General features: G+C 38.7%; 1 protein-coding gene across 6 annotated transcripts in view; it reads left to right on the top strand.

Annotated features, from left to right (window-relative positions):
• Positions 1 to 26,732, top strand: part of AP4E1 (adaptor related protein complex 4 subunit epsilon 1) — a 62,755-nt gene that overhangs the window by 23,987 nt on the left and 12,036 nt on the right. For 2 of the 6 annotated variants that reach the window (XM_039491315.1, XM_039491316.1), the window contains 14 exons: positions 9,557 to 9,628; positions 10,153 to 10,276; positions 13,509 to 13,582; positions 13,994 to 14,115; positions 14,982 to 15,141; positions 15,699 to 15,865; positions 16,563 to 16,636; positions 19,910 to 20,032; positions 20,127 to 20,236; positions 20,810 to 20,949; positions 21,740 to 21,852; positions 22,001 to 22,119; positions 23,149 to 23,451; positions 24,235 to 24,349. In XM_039491315.1, coding sequence (XP_039347249.1) covers positions 9,557 to 9,628; positions 10,153 to 10,276; positions 13,509 to 13,582; positions 13,994 to 14,115; positions 14,982 to 15,141; positions 15,699 to 15,865; positions 16,563 to 16,636; positions 19,910 to 20,032; positions 20,127 to 20,236; positions 20,810 to 20,949; positions 21,740 to 21,852; positions 22,001 to 22,119; positions 23,149 to 23,451; positions 24,235 to 24,349 — 1,816 coding nt within the window. Of the gene's footprint in view, positions 1 to 7,532; positions 7,552 to 7,662; positions 8,069 to 8,210; positions 8,365 to 9,556; positions 9,629 to 10,152; positions 10,277 to 13,508; positions 13,583 to 13,993; positions 14,116 to 14,981; positions 15,142 to 15,698; positions 15,866 to 16,562; positions 16,637 to 19,909; positions 20,033 to 20,126; positions 20,237 to 20,809; positions 20,950 to 21,739; positions 21,853 to 22,000; positions 22,120 to 23,148; positions 23,452 to 24,234; positions 24,350 to 26,732 lie in introns of those variants that run through there. The other 4 variants (XM_039491320.1, XM_039491314.1, XM_039491319.1 and 1 more) reach the window with 4 other exon arrangements.

Below are 26,732 nucleotides of genomic sequence, written 5' to 3'. Positions count from 1 at the left end.
TTTGAGAACCCCTGCACGACAACATACAAACACCACAATATCCACTAATAATCATCAGAATATATTGAAGGAATATCATTGTCAGAAAAGTAACCTGGTAAAAAAATCCACCTTTTTCTCAATGTATCTGTGGCTCTATTTGGAATCATCTACTTGTTTTACAGACAAAAATAAGTTTTTACTATTTCCTACTCCTCTTCATACCGCAGACACAGACGGCAAAAAGCATGTGTGGTATTCTATTTTGGCTCATGCATTATCAAATAAGCTCCTATTGTAGAATTGTTTGTTACTGGTGATGACGCATGAGCCAGAAAGCAGACAATTTGACTGTCAAATGCCAGGACGAATTTACAGGAATAGCAATTAAAAAAATCCAAACTCTTTATTAGTAAATTGAGTAAATTTGACATGCAGACATTGAGAATAAATATTGATCCCATCAATGTTATTTTACAGTCACATTTTGGAATATAACCACACTTCAGGTTTATAATTAACAAGAAAAGCAGGAACTGAATATATTACATGAATACAACATTGCATCCTTATGCTATGGGAGCAGTTTTATTTTGTGATCTTTATTTCTCTACCTTAATGTTGCATTAATGCTAAATCTCCACATTAAGCATCCTTGTTATTTAAAAGGAAAGAAAGAAATTTGTTAGAAAACGAGTTATTAGCCAACTTGAATCATCCATAATAGAAATACCCCAAACTGGTCATCCTTAACAGTGTGACTTGACTTGACCCCTGATACTACAAATACTTATATATGTGCATAACTTTATGCATAGCAAGTAGTCCTGTTGACTTCAATGGAACTACTCACTGCACATCAAGTTAGTCTTGTATGTAACTCTTTGCAGAATTGAGGTCTTAGATTACATATTCTTCATGGCAGTTTGTCTTTGTTCTGTTTTTACAATGGGGCTAGAGTCTCTAGGTGCTACCACAATAAAAATAATAAATAATAAAACTGAGCTAATCATCCTCCAGAGCTCATGCAAATTCCATCATCTTCACTAAAGAGAATAGTTATTATCTCCATTTAACTGAAGACATTTGGTGTGCAAAGTTTAGAAGCTTTGCCAGCTTCAGCCACACAGTAGGATGTCTTTCTTCTTAGTTGTTTTGTTAATATCAGAGAGGTGCAAAAACAAGCCAACCAATTTAAAGCTTTTATCTTCACATAAAATTTTCTGATCAGACATATAAGGAATATTATTTTTCACCTGCAATCATATAATTCAAAAATGGCTGACAGTTTTCTCACTCTCTAAAACAATTAATCCTTGGGCTGAAATTAAATATGGGATATTTCAATCCAAAAAGAATTTGAGAAAATCATGTAAAACTAAAAAAAAAGGTGTATGTGTCTGCATTTTAAATGGAAGTAGGCATTCAACCTTAGCAAAATGGAGAGCCTGCTATTCTGCTAACATAAGCAACCTGACTGACTCTCTCGGATTTCAGTGGGACTAGGATTTTCCCCTATTTACTATTCAGCAATGGAAAAAAGCTTTCACATCTGTGTTCAAAAATACATCAACGATTATGTGAGCATAGCTTATAGCAATTGGTGGAAAATCCCATTATACCAGGCCTAGAAATGCCTGATCTCAGAGATCAGAGAGAAATGAATAGACAAACAGTGCATTTGCCTTTAGAGGATGAAATCTAGACTGAGGTTGTCAGTTAGCCACTGCGGTCCCCTCCTCCAAGTATTTATGCCATTGCTGTCTTGATGCATGTTGTGTTCCACCCTTAGAATCATCTGTGAGAGTCTCCTTCCATATAAAGAACAGGAGTACTTGTGGCACCTTAGAGACTAACAAATTTATTTGAGCATAACCTTTCATGTGCTAAAACCCACTGCATCGGATGCATGCAGTGGAAAATACAGTAGGAAGATATATATATATATATATATATGAAACAATGGGTATGTGTATGGTAACACCCTTTGTTCCATGTTCTGTGTTGTGATACAGGAGGGCTAGGGAGCAGTGGGAGAATGGTAGAGGGGAAGTATATAAGCCCTAGGCTAATTAAGGCATGGTTCCCTGTAGACTAGGGAGGGTTGCTAAAGGTTAATTGGAGCACCTGTCAATTAAGACCCTGTTAGCAACCTCACAAACCCCCTGCTTCAGGCAATCAGGAGAGAGGACTAGAGCTTGGAGGTGTGCTGTGAGACTCTGAAGATCAGAAAACTAGAGTAAGGGAGACTCCTTCCCCCAGCATCTAAGGACTGAAGGTACCCCATCCAAGGGGGAAGAGGATAAGGACCCACAGGAGTTGAGAGGGGCTAGGGCTCAGAGTAAGGAGCAAACCCAGACCCCTCCCCTGCTTCTGTCCTTTACCACATTCACAGGCCACTAGTGGGACTCTGTGCCCCAAGAGCAGGAGCAAGGGGTGGAATCTTAGCCCCCCACCACGAAAAGTGTTAGTCTCTAAGGTGCCACAAGTACTCCTGTTCTTTTTGTGGATACAGATTAACACAGCTGCTACTCTGAATCCTTCCATATAGATGCATGGGAAGACACATTGTTGTGTTTCAGGGCAGTTCTGAGGCATGGCCAAAGTCTGAAGTATGTGACTGACAAGAGATGGGGGGTCACTGAAATCAGGATTAAGCTCCTTCAGTGTCAAGCTGTTGAGGACAACAAGGCTTTTGCTTTTAGCACCTGTTGTAATTTAATACCTGTGAAACTAGACCTAAATGTGATCATATTAAAATGAATCCTATTTTGAAAAGTTGGAGTATTGCATGGGGGGGGGGGGGGGAATGGTATATAAAGACAGCCAGACTCATGAATTTCAAGGTTTTTACTTTGTCATCAAAAATATTTTTCATGAGTAAGAAATCTTAGGTTTAATTTTAAAAGCAGAACAAAAATCATAAGTGACACTCAAGGGTTGCATTCTGCAAACCCTTACTCATGTAAACTATCTTTGCTTGTATGAGTACTACTATTGAGAGCAACAGAATCATATGAATCAGATCAACTCCTGGGCATCATCCTGGACTTGGACCTCTCTAGGTTCTCCCAGCCTGGATGTGCCTAAAGTTAGAGCCCTGCATGGATACAAAAAGGTGTATCTGCATCGGATCCGCAAAAATTGTCTGCGGATATCCACGTATTTGCAGGGCTCTAAACAGCTCCACAGGTCACTGTGCAGCAGTGATGCAGGGCGGTGGTGTCAAGCACCCAATCCATAGCCCCACTTCTCTCCAGAGACCTTCTGCCCTGCCACCAGCTCTGACCTTGCCATACCTCCTTCCCTGGTCCAGGCAGGGAGGCTATGATTCCAGGTCCTTCTATGCAATGCCACCATCCCTATGGGGGACTTGGACACCCCAACTCAGTTGCAGGGGCTCTAATGCATGCAGCCATTACTGCCTGCTCATTTAAAGAGCACCCCCACCTTACAGTGCTTGGCTCACTCCCCCTTCTGGGAGTTGTAGTTTACCTCCTCCCTCCAAGCAAGCTGGGGACTACATCTCCCAGAATGCCCAGCATGCCGCTGTGTGATTCAGATAGCTGAGCTGGAGCCTGCAGACTGGGTGACAGCTGCTCTGTTTGGGGGTGAGTGTGCTGTAGAGCCATGTACAGATACAAAATTTGTATTCGCATCCACACTGCGATCTGCAAAAATGGTCTGCAGATACCTGCGGATTTACAAGGCTCTATAAATCTTGTTAATTCTTCCTGCATAACTTTTCTAAAATATGGTCTTTCTTATCCACCCACTAAAACTCACATCAAGGTTCTCATCATCTTGCATATCAATTACTGTACCACCCTTCTCTCTGGCCTTGACAAACACAATCTTGCCCTGGCTCAGATCCATTCAGAATGCTGCTGTAAAGATCCTTTTCCTAGCCAGTCGCTTTGACCATGTCACCCCTCCCATTGTATCCCTCCACTGGCTCCCCCTTCTCTATTACAACAAACATAAGCTACTTGTCTTCATTTTTAAGGCCTTCCATGGCCTATCACAACCATACCTATTCTGTTTGAATCACTATTGAGATGTTGACTCCTGCCTCTGACCAGCCTATGAAGACAGCTTCCATCAACCACTTGTTAAATTTTCAATCAAGCACCTTTTTGTTTTCTTTCATGCTGCTCTTCATGCTTGGAAGGAGCTCCCCACAAACATCAACAAAACTACCTCACTAATCCTCCTCCAGGCTGCTCTTTGCCATGATGCCTCCAACTACTTGAAAATGATTACGCTGCTGGTGTACCTAGACCCACAGCCCGTCATGCTGACCAATACTGTCTTTGTTTCCTTATATTCCCCCAGATGCCTGTATTCAGCTGTTGTTCTTGTCCCATACTTAGATTGTAAGCTCTTTGGTGTAGGGACTGTCGTTTTGTTCTGTATTTGTACAGCAACTAGCATAATGGGGTGCTGGTGCATGAACAGGGCTCCTGTGGTAATATAAATAATAATGTTACTGCAAACACTATCAAAACCACATGCTAGTTAAAGAGACAGTATAGAAACACACAAGCAGCCATAACATTGTAAATGATGTGTCAGATCCCGGGTCTGTCTGAAGTATACAGAATGCATGTAGGGATGGTGTGGTGCAGTGGTGGCACCTTTCCGCTCCTGGGGCCACTGTGAACAGGCCCAATGGCCGAGCATAAGCGAGAGCAGGCTGAGGGCTGCTTTCAATCATGTCAGTTGTTCTAAGGAGCTAAAACCATAATAAGAGATTGGCACATGCTTTCCTCTAGCCACACCTGCTATGTCAGCAGGAGGGAGGTAGCTAAGAACCTTTAGGGTAGCTTCATGCCACTGGATAATCCATTTTACACTGATGTGATTGTACCAGGCTGACTATGCGCTCTCTCTAACCACATTCCATCAGCTATTTGGTACAGCAGCTGCATCATACCCCTAGAACAAGTTACCTAAGGAGGTTGTGGAATCTCCAAAATTGGAGGTTTTTAAAAACAGGTTGGACAAACACCTGTCAGGGATGGTCTAGATAATACTTAGTTCTGCCTCAGTGCAGGGGACTGGACTCGTTGACCTACCGAGGTCCCTTACAGTCCTACATTTCTATGACACTAAACTGGGGTCAGCAACCTTTCTGAAGTGGGGTGCCGAGTCTTCATCACCAGTAACTGCACACCACACCATAGTAACTCTAGCTCAGGAACCAACCCATGCAACAAACCTCGATGCCAACTCTGCCCACATATCTACACCAGCAACACCATCACAGGACCTAACCAGATCAGCCACACCATCACCACCATCATTCATCACACGTCCACCAATGTAATATATGCCAATATATGCCATCATGCCCCTCTGCCTGCCCCTCTGGCCTGTACACTACTCTCTAGAGGAAAAGGAAAAGGGAATCAAATAATAAACAAATTATGATAATAAAAAAATAAAAAAAGAACAAGGAGAACACTTCAACACACACAATACACAATAGCAGATCTTAAGGTCTCAAACAACAAAAAAAAAAAACTTCACTCAACTGACTTCTGAGAAAAGCTTCATCTGCAAATTTGACACCATCAGCTCAGACTCAGAGCTCAACAAAGAATGTGAATGGTGAATGGCTAGTTTCCAGTTTCCCTCCTCCCTTTTCACCTTTCAACCTCTTAGAACAGGGCCTCATCCTCTGATTCTGACTGAACCTCGAACTCTCTAGCTTGCTTGCTTCTTGCTTATATAAATGCCCCTGCCTGCTGAACCACTCACACTTTATTAAGAGGGTATTCACCCACCCAGCCTCAACTGCTGCAGCTGCTGCTGCCTTCTAGGTTTCTTTATTTTTTTTTTTGCTTTTACAGATCCAGACTAACACGGCTACCCCTCTGAGTCTTCATTTATTCACTCTAATTTAAGGTTTTGCGTGCTGGTAATACATTTTAACGTTTTTAGAAGCTCTCTCTCTCTATAAGTCTATTATATAACTAAACTATTATTGTATGTAAAGTAAATAATAGTGCAGCAAGGTGAGCGGGACTGGCGGCCGGTATCCCAGGCCGGTGGTGGGCTGGGTGGGGCTGGCAGCCAGGACCCTGGCTGGCCAGGGACCGTCAGTGGGCTTAGCAGGGCCGGCAGACAGAACCCCAGACCGGCAGCGGGCTGAGTGGAGCTGGCAGCCAGGACTGGCAGCAGAGTGCCACTAAAAATCAGCCCCTGCACTATACTATTGGATTCAGCCCAATATTTATTGCTGAACCAAGCTTAAAAAAAAACATGCAAAGAAGCAAGCTTTAGCTTTTGATAATTACACTCTTCAGAAGGTTACAAAACAAAAACTGAAATTTAACAAACTGATTCAGACTTAATAATTTAAAGTTTTAAAAGGAGCTTCTTAAAAATAAAAAAAAATCAGGTATTGGGTAGGATGTTTCACTCCTTACTTACTCTGTCTGCATTTACACTGACAGAAAACCATCAATCAGAATTTAAAAACAAGATGGAGGATAAGAACCTTAATATACAACAAAAAAACCTATACTTAAATTAATCATTATTTACAAAGTAGATGCTTATTGCATATTATGGATAATGTGTCTGGAGAGAATAATTTCACAGTACAAAAGAAAGAATCATTTTCTCAGTTGTGATGGCTTTCATTGCACATTGCCACGCTCATTTAATTATAAAATCTGAATCAGTGTGTGATTGTACCTTTTTGTGTGTGGTTTTTTTTTTCAGCCTTATCCATGCTGTTCCCATTGAAGACAAATCACAAAACTCCCATTAATTTCACTGTTGAAAGATCAAGCTCATGTCCTATGCTATACACACATTTCTTCACTTCCAAGAGTGGATGTGGCAAAACCAAATTTTTATCTGTAAATGAAAAGCCACTAAGAAAAACTTTAACAAATTAGCCCCCTAGAGTATTTTAATTTATTTCTTTGGGGTTTATTTTGTTGTTTCTGCTAATAAAAGAAAAAGAGAAATTTCTTATTGATATAAAGGATCTGAAAATTCAGCTAATTCTGCTACTTAACTTTAAACTCATTCTTTTCAGACTTACACAGATAAAGACCTATAAGCATGTAACTGATTCGTTACAGCGTTTAGACATCAAAATAAGCATTTTACTAACCGATCCCAACACTGCTTCCCTCTTGGGCTGGCAGGATGGGTGGCCATCATAGGATTTGAGATTTTGTGAAATCACTTATGAGGAGAGGTTACCCAAAGCAACTCTTGCCCTGTTTCAAAGCCTTGTGCGAGCAGTGCTGCCTGATTCCAGGACCCTTCTGTAAAGACTGAATCCCCTGGGTGCGCTCTCCAGCTTAGAAAGCGGTGTTTCGGCTCCACCTTCAGGTTTAGCGGGCTACGGGTGGCAGGGTGCTGGGAGTTAAGGGAGGCCATGAAGCCTCTCAAAGACTGGGGCGTTGCCACTCACCAAGGGTGACCAGTGGCGACAGCAGGGAGCGCACAGCAGATGCCCAGCTCTGCTCCCCCCCCACGACTGAGCTGTGTCCATATGTAGCCCAGGCACCACTTGCTGTGCCGAGGTGACGCTGAGGAGCGGGCCCCGTAAGCGCTCTCCCCTCTCTGTGACACCCGCCGCCCGCAAGGGCTCCTGGGCACCGCCTCGGGCGGGGGCGCTCCGCGCCGTAGCCCTTCAGGCCTTGCCGGGCACGGTCCTCGAGCGGGGGTCGCTGACGTCTCACATCACCACGCCCCGGGGCCCGGCGCGGGGCGGGGACTCGGGCTGCCTAGAGCCCAGGAGCCTGCGGCTCTACGCGCCTTTTCCCGCCCCGGCCACCCGCCGTGTCCGCTGTCCGCGCCAGGAGCCTCAATAAAGTTTTTTTAGTCAGGGAAACCGGAAGTGGGGGCGGGACCAGGCCCTGCCCTTCCGTGAGGCGAGTGGCGGCCGCCGCCGGCGGGGCCGGGCATGAGCGACGTGGTGGAGCGGACGCTGAGCGCGCTGCCCGGCCTGCTGGGGCAGCACGACCCGGGGGCCGGGCCCGGCGGGGGCCCGGGTCGGGTCTCGGCCACCTCGCGGCTGGGCGGCTTGATCCGGAGCATCACCGCGCTCTCCTCCAAACATGTACGGGCCGGCGGGTGGCTCGGCGGCGGGCTGGGCCCCTGGCCAGCAGCACCTTCTCCCCTGTGAACTGTAGCCGTAGCCTCGGTCCCCGTCCCCGTCCCCAGGCTGAAAGCAAGCGGGGAGGCTGGGCCCGCGGTCCCCCTTCTCACCCTGGCTTCCCGCGCCGGGTGTGTCTCATGCTCTGGGCAGGCGCGAAGCCATGGGGTCCCCTGTCGCCGAGTATTAGAGCAGGCGGGTTTTCGGTCAAGCAGCTCCGCCCCTGCGTTGTGGGGTGTAGAAAAGCCTGAATGTGGAAGGTCAGCAAGTGTTGGCAGCTGCCTCTGGGGTGAAACACACCTGTTCAGCCTTGCCCAGTAACATGCTTTTCTTTCTAGCCACCCAGCCTATTGATATGCCCCAATTACAATAGTATCTGGGTGCCTCATAGGCTTTAATTAGGGGTGCCAGTGCTCCAGGATTGTCCTGGAGTCTTCAGGAATTAAAGATTTTGTAATTAAAGACTGTAATGTGATAAAACTATGAAAATTGGCAACCCTACCTTTCATATATTTATACTTAGTATCCTTACCTCGCCCCAGGTAGAGAAGTGCTGTAAATCCCTATTTTACACATTGGGAGCTAAGGCACGGAGAGGTTAAATGGTTTGTCCATAGTCACACAGGAAGGCGGTGTCAGAGCAGGATCTCAAAACCAGAGCCTAGAGCCCTAACCATTGGGCCATCCTTCCTTCCAGTTTAGTACAGGGAGTAAATATGAATGCAATACACAATGATCGGTTTTTGTAGGAGTAGGTGTAAATAACATGATGTAACTTGGCCAGGACACAGAGCTAAATCCCTTACTATTCCTAAGAGTGCGTGCTGTACAAGTGGGCAGGACCTTAGTGTTATCTGTCATCCAAAATAATGCATTGTGTCATTCCCTGACACCATGCTGTGTATTATTTCAATACTGATTTAGAAGAAAGAGTGTTACTGGTTGAATTACCAGTATCACTGTCTAGGCACTAGAGGTCTCATCTAAGCCCTAACTAGGGCCAAACATGCTGAGCTTGCAAAATGGCTGCAGAATGTAGTTTCTGTTTTGAATGGCATGTATTAAAACTATCTACTTTAAAATATTTTCCAAGAATATAAATGAAGTACTGTTAGACCATTTTAAATCAATAAACTTCTGTATACTGTAATACAGGCCAGTGGAAGAGTGAGCAGATGAAAATGTAGATATGGAAAGTATATGATTTTCCGTGCTTTAAAAAAAAAAGTATATGGAAATCTAGTGAAACCCCTTGAAGCTGTAAATCTAGTGAAATTGGAAGTGTAATAGCTTTGTGATATTTATACAAAAAACAAATAAAGACCATAAGATTATATAAATTATTTTTGATAGAATTGTAACAGATCATGCTTTCCTTGCCATCGTTCATTTTTTTTGTTTGCAAGATCTTTATGCAAGATCTTTAAAAATGTTTAAATTTTTCTTTTATAGGAGGAAGAAAAATTAATACAACAGGAACAAACTAATTTGAAGGCAACAGTTTCTGCTCCCACTACAACACTTGTAAGTTTTAGTCGTCTTTGTAATGAAATTTACCTTTACTGTAGTCTGAATTTAAGAATAGCAATGTGCAGGCTTGTGCTTGGCAGAGTGAGTTAATACTTATGAGTTTGGTATAGTTGGTATACATTAGAGACATCTTGCATTTGTTAGCACCATTACTAGAACATGCTGAACTTGTAATACACTTATGTGACTATTCATTTTAATACCCATGATGGTCATAATTTTGTTTTGAATGCAAGGATGCCACTCATAGCTGGATAACATGATCTTTATGCATGGGATTTGATGAAGTTCAGTTGTAGTTTAACTTAAATTTGTTTTGAAACATTAGTATCACATCAAATATTGATAAACTTTCATTTTAGAAATGTTAAATTCTGATTTTAGAAAAAGTAGTGCTTTTTGTTTATAATATATACATGATGTCAAAGTCTCAAACCTCAATATGTTAGAACTGCAAAGAGGAACAGAGCACTTAAAACTATTCTAAATTTCTTAATATTTCATTCTTGGTATTTCAGAGACTGATGAAAGAATGTATGGTGAGACTAATCTATTGTGAAATGCTGGGATATGAGTCCTCCTTCGGATACATCCATGCTATTAAGCTAGCACAACAGGGAAACCTTTTAGAAAAAAGAGTTGGTATGTGTATAAGACTCGTATATCTTAACATTGTGCTCAAAATTGCCACAAATGTCCCCTGAGATTGGGTTGGAAGTCATACTAAACACAAGAACTGGTTGAAAGTTTTCTCCCACTTTTTACAATTTTATTTTCAATATTTTTTGGAGGGAGGGAGGGAAATAATTCAACTTGATATTTCAAAATGTGAAAATACAAAATTATTTGAATTTTAAGGAGCTCTGTACCTGGTTGAAAAATGGGTGCAAAGGGGAAACCATAAAAAAAACCAACCCTCTGTATTTAATAATTTTGAATATCAGCTCTAGTAAACACCAGAGACATACAAGCATTTTCATTTAAAGGGTATTTATATATAGTTGTCATAAATAACCTTGTAAAATAATATAACTGGAATATTAGAGAGACAAAATTTAGTGGAGTAAGAGTATTTCCAAATTGAGAGTGCTGGCTGTCCGACATTCAACTGTATTTATGCTTTTGTAGGGTTTTATAATTTTCTTTTCAATATTAGTGCAGTGCCATTTAAGCATATTCTTCCCTGTCTTTGTACACATAGGCCACCTTGGGCTAGAGGTGGTTTGTGACAAGTGAGGCGAGAGGGAAGTTAATGAGAGCACCAATGCAGAAGTCTATGGAGAAATCTGACTGATGGTGTAAAAGAATTTTTGAAATTTTACGCCACATATTGTATGGGAGGCAAAGAAGAGTTTCATATCTCTGTTTTAGCTACAAAGTCTTATCAGTAGATTTGTTTCAAGGAGTCGACTTTCTGATTAATCTGGTGTATTTCCAAGAGGTTGCTGATTCAAGTGTCTTAGTGAAGACATTTCTTGTTGTGTTGCAGAGAAAATAGTTCAGATGTGGGCCAAATTATCCTGCATCCACAATAGCAAGACAATATATTGGGCAAAATAACTGTTAGGTTTTCTGTGTTTGAATTTCAGCTGGTATAATTCACTCAAGCGCTGGAGTTGGATAAACCTTGTATCAGAAACTGTAATTTTAGATCCATGTCCTGACTATTGAAGACCAGTGAAAAGATGCTCAGTGTGATGCTCAGTGTGATGCTTGTAGGAATTAACACCTTCTTGTGGAAGTCAGGGTGCAATCTCTTTTGAAGTGTGCTTGTATATGGCTTCTGATCAGGAGATTATTTCTTGACATTGACCAGTCTTTTCAGTATCTAGATGCCTCAGATCTCCTGGACAAAAAACAGCACTCATTGCTTTGGCTTGAGGATCTACTAGTAATGGAGAATGAGTAGGTGTCTATGCTGATATTATAAAGTTGTTCAGTTGTCTTTGGTACTGCTGACTCTACAGCTGTATGCAGTGGTGAACAGGGCTCTTGACTGTCTCCATTCTTTCCTGGGTGGGCAGTCCCATAAAGTTGCATTAGGGAATTGTTCATCTGCCTCAAGGGTTTTCTTGTCGAGTCATCCTCCATCTTGTAACTCCTCATGTTTGGGGTGTGTGTGTGTGAGGCAGATGAACAATTACCTAATGCAACCCCCTGGGATATATATCTGGGGCTTCTAGGAGTGTTAGTGAGGCAGCATGGGTTCTCATGTCTTCAGTATGTTCTTCTCCTCTCACTTGATCTTGCCATTGTGTTTGAGTGTTAGGTGGCAATCTAGGAACAAATGAGAACAAGTTAGTTGAGGCTAAATCCAGATATGACACAGGTGATGTTGGTAGGTTGGGAAAAACCTGTGAAGTGGCAAGGATTATCTCGGCTTCCTTGACTGCAGGGTTGTGCCCATCACACCATAACCTCCTATTTCGTTCAAGTTTGCCACTTGAGAGTTCAGGTAGAAAACAACTGCTGTTAAACAATAAGGTAGCACCTGTTATCATGAAGCTGCTTTTTAAAAATCCAGGTCTGGCCAGAAGGCTGTGGTTTCTTCTTTGCAATATGGAATTTGCTATCATAGTCCATGTCTTTATCACTTACTGATACTAGACTACTGCCATGTATTCATTGTAGGCTACACCTGAAATTAATTCAGACACTGAAGGTAGTCCAGAATGCAGTGATCTGATTGTTTAGAGGTTTATCATACCAGGAGACATTTCACCAGTGGTTCAAGACCTATCTATCGGTTCCTTTCTGGAATCTAAATTGTAAAACCTTAAATGGCCAGAGCCCTGCTGGTCTGAGACCCACAAACTATCCCCATATAATAGTTCCACCTTCTGTGATCAGAAGAGATGCTTATTCCATCAGGGTCCTTGATTCTGGAATTTAGTTCCCTCCTTAGTTCCAAATGGTTGAAGTCTGTGACCTTCAGGCCATCCCCAAACCCCGTCTGATTTCCTGGATATCTGAGGAGGATGAGGGCATGAATGGAGTTTGAGCTGTGATAGAGGATTTGTTTGCTCGCCTATAATTATATAGGTTGATTTGTGTTATGGGATTGGAATGACCAGTTTTAACCGACTTTGTGTGTGCGTGTGTGTTTTGTGTTGTTTTAATTACGTCACAGTACCTAGAGCTCCTTTGAATAGGTCTGTTTTATAATTACCAGTCAAAATAAATAAAAGAATAACTTAATTGAGTAACACTAGAAAATATATAGTGTTGAATTATGTAATTTAGTAAATAAACTGGGACACAATAATTTACTTAAAACTAAAATTTGCTATATTGGTGTCTCCTTACTTAAAAATAAAGTGCAGACTGCTTATGGGTAGTTGTCTGGTTTAGGAAGAATATAATTTTGTTAGTATGGAAAAAACCATTCATTTCCTAATTAATTGTCTCTTATATGATGTCATCCTCAGCACTTTAGACCTGACAGCTTTACAGGGTCCTCTTAATTTTGGACACAACTTGTGGGTTTCAAGTCCATCCTTACTGAACACTACAACAAGCTAAATATATCCAAGCAACCAGATTATAAAAAACAGTTAATTTAAACCCTGACATTAAAAAAATAATAGAGTGCATCTACAAGGCAACCCCCCCACCCACGGCAGTGAATCTCAGTCAGTTACTCGGGCTCTGAAACTCACTGCTGCAGGGTTCTTTTCTTTTTCTTCTTTTTGCCTTTTCTTTTCTTTTCCTTTCTAGATTTACCCACAGAGATCATATAATCTGCCAGTATTTTCACCTATGATTTGAGTCGTCAACTCTTGTGTTCTGGATGTCTTAAGTTCTCCTGTTAACATTTGGAAATAGTTTATTACTGGAAAAGGTGATGAAGGTTTTTTGTTATTTTCTTTTGTAGGTTACTTGGCTGTTTCTTTATTCCTCCATGAAAATCATGAACTGTTGCTTCTGCTTGTGAACACAGTTGTGAAGGTACAGCTTTATGGGAGGTTTGGAGAAGAACATTACACTAACTTTTTAGGCCAGTGCTTTTCCAAGTATAATGCCAATTTAATTCTAAACTATGTAATCATTAATAAAATCTACTTGTTTGTCAGTTAACACTGAAATAGGAAAAATGACTATTCACCTGAGCTGCTTACGAGACTCTAATGTATCCTTTTCCTGTGGTTATAGTTTCAAGTTTTGTAGCAGTATTAAACAAATATAATGAAAATTTCACAGAAAAATTGAACAATCCCTTAATTAGCAGAGCATTAGAGAGCAGTGCTTCACAGTATAGCATAAAAAGTGGAGGCTTTCCCACATTTGGCCTTAGAAATGAAAAGTTTCTCATAGTTTAAATTAGAAATGACCATTTTGTTGTCTTAATGATTGTGACAGGACTTGCAGAGCACTAACCTGGTTGAGGTGTGTATGGCGCTTACTGTTGTCAGCCAGATCTTTCCACGGGAAATGATTCCAGCTGTACTTCCCCTCATAGAAGACAAACTTCAGCATTCTAAGTACGTATTCACTTATAGGAAGGATTTCAGCCTTTTGTTATAAACTTGGAATGTCCTAAAATTTAGATGTTTTATTTCAGTACATAAATATTTCTCTTAAGTACTGTTTTTGCTCTGAATCCTTCCTTAGTTGCCATTCACAACTTTGTGTTCCTTTTCAAATTTTCCTTTTGTTTCCCCCTCCCCTCTTTAGTTTGTGCATTCTTGATTGCACAATGGATGTCTTTTGTTTTGCTTAAGCATTGTTGATGGATAAATGTCATGTAACTTTATACACGTGGAGATACTGTTGCACTATGTGGGTTAAGAAGTGTTTGTAGTGTAAATAGAGTAACAAGTTGTACCCTTGGAATTCATTACGTCACAGAAAGATCTGTGCCTGATTTTTGGAGAAGCTGAGCGTGCGCAAACCCCACTGAAGACTTGTGAGGTGTAGGTGCTCAGCCTTTTGAGTATCAGGCCTCGTCGTTAATAACATTACATACATGAAAATACAGAGCTAGCACGGAGTACATATTAAACTAAAAGGTAGCAGAAGCATGATCTAACTCCAGGAACTACTAAACTCTGCTTGCTGTGCCACTGACTCATCATGTGGCCTTTGCCAGATTACTTATCCCTCTCTCTTGTCTCGGTGTCCTCATTTGTAAAACTTGGATGATAATACTATTTCAGAGGCATCATGATGTGATGCCTAGTTAATATTTTTAACTAACTAGCTATAAAAGTGGGAAATGTTACAAAGTCAGTAGTTTTCATAAAAATAAAGTCTCTGATTCATAATATAGAGAAACAATTTAGGTTAAGTAAAACTTCTATTTAGGGTCAAGTTGCTTGATCTTCTAAAGAAAAATATTTCTCTTTAGGGAAATTATCAGAAGAAAGGCAGTTCAGGCCTTGTATAAATTCTATCTCATTGCTCCCAACCAAGTCCAGCACATCCATGACAAGTTCCGGAAAGCCCTGTGTGACAGGGATGTTGGAGTCATGGCTGCTTCTTTACACATTTACCTTCAAATGATTAAGGTAGGCCGAGAATTAGAAGCCTAATTGAACATGTAGGCTGGTTTTTAAAATGTACAAACAACTGTAAAATTGTTCTGTAGGAAAATCTCTCTGGAAGGATGGTCTATCAAATGGTCTTCAGTTAGTTATGAAGGTGAATCGCGGTAATCAGTACTATATTCATTAGCATTCCAACCCTTGACAAATGCCCCAGCTGACCCATTCAGAGCCTGACCCTGGTGATCAACACCTTTGGCATAATGGCCCTGTTTTTAAGACCAAAGTTTAGGTTTTTTTCAGTGTGTTATAGATTATGCTGAGGATTGCCTGTGAATTCAGTGTACCATTGCAAGGGAAATGCTGTCAGTCGTATTCACTGTCTTGTTGAAAATACGGGGAAAACACTTCAGCTTGATAAAGCAAAAAGGAGTTGATGTTGGGGTTCGAGAGGAAGAAGTGATGGGTTAGGAAATGGAACAATTAATTGAATAATAGCTAATAAGATTATATTCCTGTCATGGCCTTATGGTGTATTTCTGAGGCACTGTACTTAAAGTATTTCTCTTTTCCTTGTCTAGAAAAATGCATCTGGATATAAGGACTTGACAGAGAGCTTTGTAACCATTCTAAAGCAGGTAGTGGGAGGAAAGCTTCCTATCGACTTCAATTACCACAGCGTGCCCGCACCATGGCTACAAATTCAGCTCTTAAGAATACTGGGGCTGTTAGGAAAAGATGATCCAAGGTAACCAGTTTCTTCTATGTAATCAATTCTTTGAAAATAGAAAGAATACACAGTGAGTCATTATTGTGTGGTAACATAACTTTTACTGTGCTGTCATGACACAAAGGAAAATAAAGGATTAATACATTCCATTTGCTCTTTATTAACAAATAGTGTGCAAAGTTATTTATTGAAAAGTTATTATACTTACCTTGTTTCTCAGCTCCTATGTGGGTCAGGCAGCTAATTATGGGATATGTGGTGAGAGACACTTGTGGACTTGAGATCAGAATTTCCATTAATTTGGTTGGTAATATGATCACAGTGAAAATCCAAGACAAGGCAGTGTAAAAAGAGAGCTGTCCTTTGTAAGAGTTTAGTTGTTTGTGTTCTCTGTTCCTCTTAGTAAATAAGACAGACTTTTTGGTTGATCGGCAAGGAATGTATTTTTAGTCTATCTTGATACAATAGATGGCTTATTTGAAAGTAGCAAATATCTTGTGAGATGCCATTTAGAGCCAGATTGTAGTCCTTACTTGCTCTAATGACAATTCATTAATATGAATAGTCTCATTGAAATCATGTGGAGCAGCTTGTAGGTTTAGGATTTTATTTTTTCACTAAACAGGTATATACAGGTGGGGTTTTTTTTGTGATTAATTTACTGGGCTTCAAATAAAGTGAGAACTTTTTTTTTACAATTTTTATTTTGTAACAGGACAAGTGAATTAATGTATGATGTTCTGGATGAGTCTTTAAGAAGAGCAGAAATAAATCATAATATTACATATGGTGGGTGAGAATATTTTGTATAAGTACAAATATTTGCAAAGAATGAAAATGTAAGTGTTTAGTTATTGTTCTGTTGACATGAGTAACTGTATTCTTTTGTTTAGTAATCTGGTGAGGTCATGAATTTGGGTATTGCGACTGGTGAATTAAAAAACAAGGAAATAGAACGTTAGTAATGTTAACACATGAACAGAAATTATATATTCCTGTATAATGTAGATTTGAAATGTTTTTCAAGTGAAAAATAATTATTTAATGGGAAACAACTAAATATTTATAGATCCAAATTTGCATGCATTCAAACTGCTGCATACTATGTGAAAGTCCTCCAAATTATTTTGAGCTTGCTCTTTTCCTCAGTATACAACATCATGTGCTTGTGAAATCATCAATTGCACAGATGTATTCATTATAGTAGCTAACTTGAAAAAAAATGGTGTTATGCCTTGTGTTTCAGAAGGAAAGACTGGACTTCAGGTTTCTAAAAAAAAAAAAATCCTCCACATGATTAGTTGTTGAGAAACTTAACAAAAAGTGTGTGAGAGACATCCTTTCCTTTTGCAAACACATTTGTGATCATAGAATATCAGGGTTGGAAGGGACCTCAGGAGGTCATCTAATCCAACCCCCTGCTCAAAGCAGGACCAATCCCCAGACAGATTTTTGCCCCAGATCCCCAAATGACCCCCTCAAGGATTGAACTCACAATCCTGGGTTTAGCAGGCCAATGCTCAAACCACTGAGCTATCCCTCCCCCCGATCTCTTGAGTTGCTCTCTAGAATCTGTTGTTAAAATTATTTCCAGAGCTCATTGATACTGATGCATGTGAAAGTGTGTTTTGACATAAGGCACTACAGTAAATCTTAGAATTGTTGCAAACAGTCATGTTAGTTTACTGTTAAAAAAATATTTGACAATAGAGCAGAATCAACAAGAAATAATACTTTCAGACTCCTAAGGGCATATTGCAAACTATGGAAAGTTTGAAAGATGTGTGGGTTGGTTTGCTTGTTTTTGCTATCTTTTTCAAGCACAAATATCTAAGGTTCTAGAACACTAAATTAACAACTGTTCTTTTACTCTTAAAAAAAATGTAATATTTCATGGTTTTAAAACGAAGCCATAAATGTTGCCAGCGATTGATAGAAAATTAAGACTTGGTTTTGAAAGTGTCTGAATAACAGTGGAACATATACCCCAAAGTTCTAGGAGTCTGTTTCCTTGACTAGGTGTATTTTCTAAGCATTAATGAAAGTGAGATGCACATTAAATGCAGAATACTCACCCATCCCTTTAAAAAAAATTTTTTTTTTGGTCAAATGATATACTGATGAAATATCTGTCAAATCTTATAACCATCCATTCACTGTGTTTCACTTGTATGCCAGGGGTGTGCTTTTATGCAGGAACAGCAACATAGACATTCAGGAATGTGTTTTCTTAGTGTATGATGGATTTACACATGCAACTCTCAAGAGAGTTAATGTGCATAAAATCTCTGCACAGTGAGAGGAAATTGGATTCCCAAGACTGAATGTTAAATACTTTAGGGATCAGAGTAGACAACCATATGTAAAAAGCCTTATTTTGGCACTTAGCAAGTAAAATGTACACAGAAAACAGAATTTACATGTGCATTCCTTTGCTCGCTATATGTTAATTATTGATACAGTGCTAAAGAATCCATGATGCAAGGCAATGTGAAAATGTTAAAATCTGATTACTTTGTTGCAAAATAGCCAATTCTGTAATATTAAAAGCCATACCTTGAAGACATTCCTAGCTTGTTTCATGTAGCTGCACAGTTAAGTGCACATACCTTTCTAATATTTAGTTTAATTGGTAACAATTGATAGATTCTGGTCTGTTCATCCCATGGCTAACCTATATGAGATGTGGAAAGAGCATGTGAATTGCTGCCAAGGTCCTAAATACCAGTTGGCAATCTAACTTGGATATTGAATTTTGCTATTGACTCACCTAAATTGGTGCCCTAAAAGATTAATTTGTATCTCCTTTTCTTCACTTCTCTTGTTATCCCATTTAGCTTTTCCCAGCAGAAATATTTTTTTTCCTCACAGGAATTATGCCTCTGAGCTCTTGTCCCTTTTGTCTATGTCATAAAGTTTGTTGATCTTGGTTGTTCATAATGACTTCCTAACTGCTGCTGTGATAGTCCAATGAAAATTTTGAGTCTCTATGAAAACCTTTAAAGTTTACTTTTTGCACCTCCACACTATGTAGTCTCTTCAGTGGCTGTATTTTACAACAAATTTCAGGGCTGGGAAGCTGTCTACAAAACTGAAAAGTTTAATAAATTTTTTTGAAAAAGAAAATAACCAAGAATCCAGTTCTTTTCCCATTGAAATCAGTGAGGGAGTTGTGTCATTAATTTAAGTGAGAATAGGATTAGGCCCCAAGTCCATATGAATGTTCCTTACCTGAAAGTCAGTCAGAATACCGGAGGGTGGAAACTTCTGTTCAACAAAATCAATTCAAACTTTTGTGTACACTAAACATAAAAGGCAAATCAGTTTTAGATAAATTTCTTTCCCTAAAGACTTAATAATCCATTGCTGGGCCCCAAAGTCTTGTCTGTTGTTGACAGAGAAGTATGTTCTTGTGGTTTTTGGTTTTTTTTTAAGTCAAACTACTGAGCTTTTGCCCACCCTTTCTGTACTTCATCTATCCACCCTACTACGTAAACTGAACTAGGCTCCCTACCAGATACCAGATGTTACTAACAATAACTGCTTGCAAAATTTTTCTACATTAAGAAACAAACATTGTCATCTTCCTGGTATGTGGATGATAAAGCAGAGAAAATACTTCCAGTCACTTGTGCGAAGTAATTGAAATCCCACTCTGCAATGGTGGCTATGTACCCAACCTAGCCATTGTCCAGCTACATTATTTGGCCTCTTCTAAACAGGACAATCTTGAAATCTCATCTAGTTGGGTGAATCACATTCATGGGATATGCAATAGGGCTATTGCTTGCCTGAAAGAAGGAAATTTTTTCACATCCAAACAGTAACACTTGTTTAAAATATTTAATGAGATAATATTTAAGATCCCAGAAATCTACATGCGGCATGCATATTAGATTTCTTTAAAATATTAAGCCTAACCCCTTTCTAGAGAAACAGTCGTCATTTGACATGAAGGTTTTTTTTACTTGTATGTACTAGCTTTTTTATGAAAACACATTATGTTATAGAAATGTATATTCTTAAATTATTGTTGTTTAACATTTGTTGTTTTTCCCCCAGCTATCTTATTTGAATGTGTACAAACAATTTATACCATTTGCCCCAAATCTGATCTGCTTGAGAAGGCTGCCAAATGCATTGGAAAATTTGTTCTATCACCTAAAATTAATTTGAAGTATTTAGGTAAGGATACCTGATCATCTCAGCAAGAAGATTTTAATCTGATCATGGGTATGTGATCTTTTGTCATATCTTCATGCAATAATTTATTTTCTAGGACTAAAGGCTCTGACCTATGTTATACAGCAGGATCCTAATCTGGCACTTCAGCACCAAATGACAATAATTGAGTGTCTAGACCATCCTGATCCTATCATCAAAAGGGAAGTAAGTTGATTTTTGAACGCCCACAAAGAGAGCTTAATGTTTAAAATTCATGCTATATTAATGTAATTTTAGAGTAAATGCCATTAATATTACAGTAGTGGCATCATCAAACAAAGGCATGTTTATATTATTTGGTCGCGGTAACTGTGTGAAAGGAATTAAATAGAAAACTTGGTCCTCTTCATACTCTTTGTTTTCTCCTTTCCTTTTCTACAAATCTTTTATTTCATTCTAAAAACAGTCTAAAAACATTCCTTAAGAAGATAAATGCCATTATGATGTGAGAATAAAACAACATATTGTGTTTGAGATTTTTGTCCAGTTTGGCACTATGTACACCGCTACCTCCCGATATAACACAAATTTGGATATAATGCGGTAAAGCTGCGCACTCCAGTGGATCAAAGCAAGTTCAATATAATGCAGTTTCACCTATTACGTGGTAAGATTTTTTTGGCTCCCAAGGACAGCGTTACATCGAGGTAGAGGTGTACTAAGTTCCTGTCTGCGTGTCATTCCTGTGTTTTGTGATTAGAGTTACTTAAATGTTGTTTCTTTTGTTTTCCCCTTCAGACATTGGAGCTTCTCTATAGAATTACCAATGGGCAGAATGTAACTGTCATAGTTCAAAAGATGCTGGATTACTTAAGACAAAGCAAGGAAGAATATACCATCATCAACTTAACTGGCAAAATAGCAGAATTAGCTGAGAAATATCCTTTTCTTTCATTGAAGATTTAGAGCCAGAGCTTCTGTTACAGCTTCATGTGACATCACTATTCACATCCTCCAAAGATCATTTTGTGGCCTTCCAGGAAAAAGAGAGAGGACAGGATACTATAATTCTTTATTTCAAATGTGAAAAAAACAGAAAAAATAATGATCTCAACATTTTTTTTTTAAATTTCATCACAAAGTAAAGGGCACTGAAGCGTTTGGGCTTTGCTTTGGCGTTCATCTTTGAAGTTAATATTAATAACCTCTTAAAAGAAAACTTTAAAAAGCATGCACTGTAGTGTGAAGGAGAGAAGGCGTTTTCTGCCTTATTGAATCAGACTTCAGCACTTCCTAACCGTGAGTGTGGTTTTTGTAGTAGAGTGCAGCTCTTCCAATGAAATAGATAGTTGTGGAGCATGATATGGCTTTGTTTAAAAAAAAAAAATCCCCAATAGTCCAAAAAGCATCCTCATTAAATGAGAACACTGCAGGACAGCAATGGTGCATGCTTTGGGATTGCAAAACACTCAGAAGAAAAAAGATTCACAGTTCCATATGGTAACACTTTTGGAACCACAGGCTCTGGGAAAACTGCTCTGTTCGTCCTTTTTCTCCTTCTTTAGCTTGGAAAACATTTCAGTAGTAAAGACTTGTCTGTTCAGATATTCCATATGTGTATGTACCCTCAAAACTTTTTAGATCTCTCTCTCTTTTTTGATTGTAAGTAAAAATAGATAAACATTATACACTAGGGTACGTCTTATCTTCCCTTAACGTTCTGGATACATATGCCCCTGACAATGAGTGGTTCATCCAGACTATGAATGCAGTATTTTCGGTCGGAGGAGATGTAATGCACCCTGACATCCCAAACAACTTCTTGAGGCTGCTGGCTGAAGGTGGGTAACTTACTGAATTCTATAAAGAGAAGCCATGCTTTGTTAGGTAATGTCTTGGTTTTATTTTTCTAAATCTGTCTTGAATTCGGTGACACATGCAGCATAATTTTTTAAGCAAAGATTTAATAATGTGTCATTTTCTTTTTAGGATTTGATGATGAAAAGGAAGATGAGCAGCTACGGCTTTATGCTGTCCAGTCTTATCTTTCTTTGCTGGAGGAGGAAGATGCTTTTTATCCACAGAAATTTCTTCAAGTTATGAGTTGGGTAAGGTTGCTGCAGTATGAAAATATGATACATGTGAAAACTGCCTGTCATAAGTGATGGCTTTTTGAACTTTATATTCTTTTTAAAAAAACAAACAAACTTATTACACTGAAATTTATTCTACCAACCACTTGTTTAAGTGGCTGTGAGATTTTCTGTCTTTTCCATAGTAAGGCTGTAAGTGTTTGTGAAATGCATTCGTAACCTTATGATGACCTGCCAAGCTGCTCAACTTGTATTCTGTGACACCTGTGAAAGCAAGCAGATTCCACTTGAACTGGAAACGGAGCAGATGGTTAATTGTACTTATATAGCTATTGGGTTATCACTGTGCTAGGCAGCTACTTGATTTAATGAACCAAAAATTGGCATCACACTGATGTATTTCACTTGCATTTTCACAAATACAGTAAAATGTAATCTCAAGCATTTTCCATTTAAAACTGAACTATAGCTTGGAAAACCCTAATCTGCACTAGAAAATCTGCACCTTGATGACTGATTGTCACAAATGGGTCCCCTTGAACCAGTGCTGAAAACAATTTAATTGCTAGGGTAGACATAACAGGCATTGTTATAGAAAACAGTATTGATTTGCCAACAGAAACCTTAAGTTGAGATTGATGATTTTTTTTTTAATAAATGAAAGTAGTTTGATCTACTGTGCACTAATAATTAAACTGTTTTCAGGATTAGAGGGGATTTGGTTGCTGACCACTGTTCTGAGTGGTAGTCAGTTTTGTAGAGTAGATAGAACTACAGTGAAATGATCTTAAACTGAGGACCAGCCAGCAGTACTCGAAAACCAGCAGACCCTATGTCTTTTTCCACAGTATATTGCTTGTTTTTGTTTTAAGTGGATATATAATGTAAAAAATTCTTTCTAAAGTCCAGTATTTAAAGGATTTCCTTATCTTATAGTGATTTGTTTAATGTGAGGTGGATTTTATGTTAGAGTATTAATTTCCAAGATGAAAGCACTGATGCCTGTGTAACTGAATGTCTGTTATATCTGTGTCTTGCTCATAGGTTTTGGGGGAGTATTCCTACCTTATAAATGATGGTGATCCAGAAGTCATTATAACAAGACTGCACAGGTTGCTGAAGCAGACTTTTGTTACTTCTGAAACTAAAGCCTGGATTATGACTGCAATCACTAAAATGTCATCCCGTATGTCTTGTTCTAAAACAGTTGATAAACTAATCCAGGAATTCAGCACTTCTCTAGACACATGCATGAGGCAATATGCCTTTGAATTAAAACATCTGTGTGAAAACAAGGAGCTGATGAAAAAGTTGCTTCCGCTTGATGCCAGTTGTGATGAGATAATGGTAAGATAATTGTAACATATGTATTCTGTGCTTACAAATTCATGTATTTCTATAAAATATGTATTTTAAAATGATTATATTTAGATATGTGTGAGAGGAAAGATGCAAATCTATCAAATCACTTAGAATGAGTTGCAGTAAGCACTCTTAATGGGATTATTGATAAGTCTTGATGTGCTGGTGATATTAAGAGGCAATGAGCAATGAAGTTGTCATTTGCTATGCTATGTTCATATTTGTTGTTTTATCAAATGGATTTTTTTAGGAAGGCAAATTCAGTCTTTTGTATATCCAGTATTATGCAGCATTAGTTTGTCTTTGTGGTTCTACTTTTTGTTAGAACAGCCTACTAGTAGTTGAGTTGAGGTATAGTATTCGGGAAGGGAAATGTTTACCTCCCTGACTAATTTTACTGTAAAATTAGTATATTTACATGGTGTTCAGTTAGATTGTGTTGGGATGCAAGTTCTTTTGTTCAAGATTTCTTGTCCAAACATACAAGTGAGATTGGAAAATTGTAGAGAAGCTAATTATGCTTAAGACCTACTGTCCAGACTGATGTTCTGTTTTAACATGTTAACTCAATACCTTCTATATACAAAATACTCCCTTGGACGATAGTGTAAGTATGGAATACATTCACTTCTTAGTGATACAGGTGTGAGAGCTGTGAGATGTCAGTATGCTGAATTATTATAAAATGGAATGTTCCTTTGTTAAGAAACATTAGTTTCATTTAGTGGAAAGATTCTGATTATTACTGTCTTTCTGAATTCAACGTAGGTAGATGCTTCCTTATCTTTCCTAGATGGGTTTGTGGCTGAAGGACTTAGCTCTGGAGCAGCACCATATAAACCTCATCACCAGAGACAGGAGGAGAAGCTTTCTCAGGAAAAAGGTGACTGTTGCTTTGTAGTTATTAAATGTATGATAAATTAGCCAAACAAAACAAATTAAAATGTTAGTATAACGTTGGTGTAAGAACACCATTGATTTAATTGCATTAATTGAACTTTGCTTCAGAGAGGATCTTCCCCAGAATGTTACCTCTCCATTTCAAAATGTCATCCACAATGGTAGGAGTGATTCATTGCTTCATAGGTTTTAAGGCCAGCTAGAACCAGTAAAATCATATTGCCCAGCTCCCTGAATTACGTAGGTTATAGATGCAGTGCTTACAAACAAGGCCTGGTCCAAAGTCCATTGAAGTTGATTAAAATTCTCCAATTTATTTTTCTGAACTTTGGATCAAACCCATAGTGTGCACCAGGACCCTGTCTTTCATTCAGTTTTTGATTATGCAGATGATCTCAGGCTCCTCTGTGATGTTCTTCAGACCCTCTGCTACTTTGTGCCACTTTCTTAGCTCACCCTTGGCCACTGGGATTCATCCAAAAAACTCTTGTTTATTGAAGATTGAACTAAGCTCCCTTTGGGACTTGGCTAATCTCAGACCTGATTATCATGTGTAACTTCCATCTACAAATAGCTTGTTGTTCTGGAGTCCAGAACATTGTCCCTTGCTTCCTGGCAGCATATGGGATTTGGGGGGCGGGAGAGGGAGGGGGAATTAAGATAAAGGCAGGGAATTCCAAGTTTTATAGTACTTAGAATTCACATCTTGGCCACACTATTGTCCATCAGAATTTTTTTTTATTGTTTTTTGGACTTCGTGTGTTAGAAGAAATATCACTTTTGCTTTATTTATATAAACGATGTAGATAATGGGCTATTCCTTATAAAAACCTTAAGTAGAAAGATTCTATAGATTTAAGAGCAGAATTATTTGATATACTCTATCTTTAGTATATATTTAGAATGCATTTTGTAGCTATTTTGTGTAAAAATGCTCAAAAAATTGTTTTAAGTGAAGTCCCGAGGAAGATTAGAAGTGTATAATGTTGTGGTTCACCGTGGAAAATGAAAGAGAGTAGTCTTGTGCATAGTATGGATAATTCTAGCATTTGTTTTTCTTAAGCACGGTAGATACTTCTGGTTTTCTGTTAAGTTTTATGGCATGTACTGTCCTGTTTTTCTGGGAGGTGAAATCTTAACTGTGGAAACAGGGGATATAGAAAAATCACACTTTAAGAAGTATTTAACATTGATATTGGTTGTGGATGCAAATATATTTAGTTCCCCTTTGTTTCATGTGGAAGAATTGAAGGCTGAATTACTGGTATTTACCTTGTCAAACATCCCCAAGTGGCGGTCTGGTGTACAGTTTATTACGGATTTATAAAGAAACATTTATAGAAATCAAATATGCAAACAGTGGTTCTTCAGGTAGTCATTTGTATCGTCTACTAGTTTAGACATCTTTTTAAAAAGAGGTGAAATAGTTAACTTCAATTTAATAATGTTATTGCTGACAGTGTGTTCAGTGACATGAAAACCTTATGGTTTTGTGGAGATCTAAGTGTTTGTGATAATTTATACTGACGTGTTTTGTGTTTTTTAAAAAAAAAAATGTAGTAAAAACCCAAATCCTACTCTCTCAAAGAAAACTACTGCAAACACAGAAGGTTATTTCCATTAAGGATCTGAACAGAAAACCATAGCAGCTTCGATGACTGTCCGCATGCTTCATTGCCAAGAGAATAGTGCTATAAGCATGAAACAGTTTAAGAGCTTCTCCTATGTATGTGCTCTAAAAAATTTTGTGTGTGTTAGTGTGTGAGTGGGCAAACTTAATGTGGATTCAAAATACATTAGAGGATGTGCAGTCTGAAGAGCACATGGAAAAGTTGGTTTATTTTGGTCCTGTGCAATGTCTCTTGAAAATAATAATAAAAAAACAGTATTGACAATAATTTTTAGGGGAGAAAATCACTTCTGATGTTTTTCAGTTTTAAAAAAAAAAAAAGTTGTATGTAAATTTATGTATGAACTAAGCAGTTCATGTTTCTTTGAGACAGGAAAAAGCCTATCTGTCTAAACCAGTGGTTCCCAAACTTTAACAATTTGTGAACCCCTTTCACTAAAATGTCAAGTCTCGCAAACCCCCTCCTAAAAATGAATATTTCCAGGGATTTTCTCCTTTACCTGAGTATAAGTTATAAAAGCAGTGATCTTGGAAATATAAAATTTGTTTTTATGACATGCTTATTACACACTATTTATTTATCATTACAGTATTTTCATTACATTATGAAAATGGCAACACTCTTCCAAGATCTCACTTTTGTAGCTTGTATCACTTTGAATAAGCCTGTTATAAGACAAGGTTCCTATGTTTCATCAAGGAGTATCGGATGTGAAACAGCATGAAGGTATTTAAG

The sequence above is a fragment of the Mauremys reevesii genome, linkage group 10 (genome assembly GCF_016161935.1).
Source record: "Mauremys reevesii isolate NIE-2019 linkage group 10, ASM1616193v1, whole genome shotgun sequence".
NCBI classification, from domain to species: Eukaryota; Metazoa; Chordata; order Testudines; family Geoemydidae; genus Mauremys; species Mauremys reevesii.
Note: the sequence above shows the minus strand (reverse complement) of the source record. Positions and strands in the feature narration are given on the sequence as shown.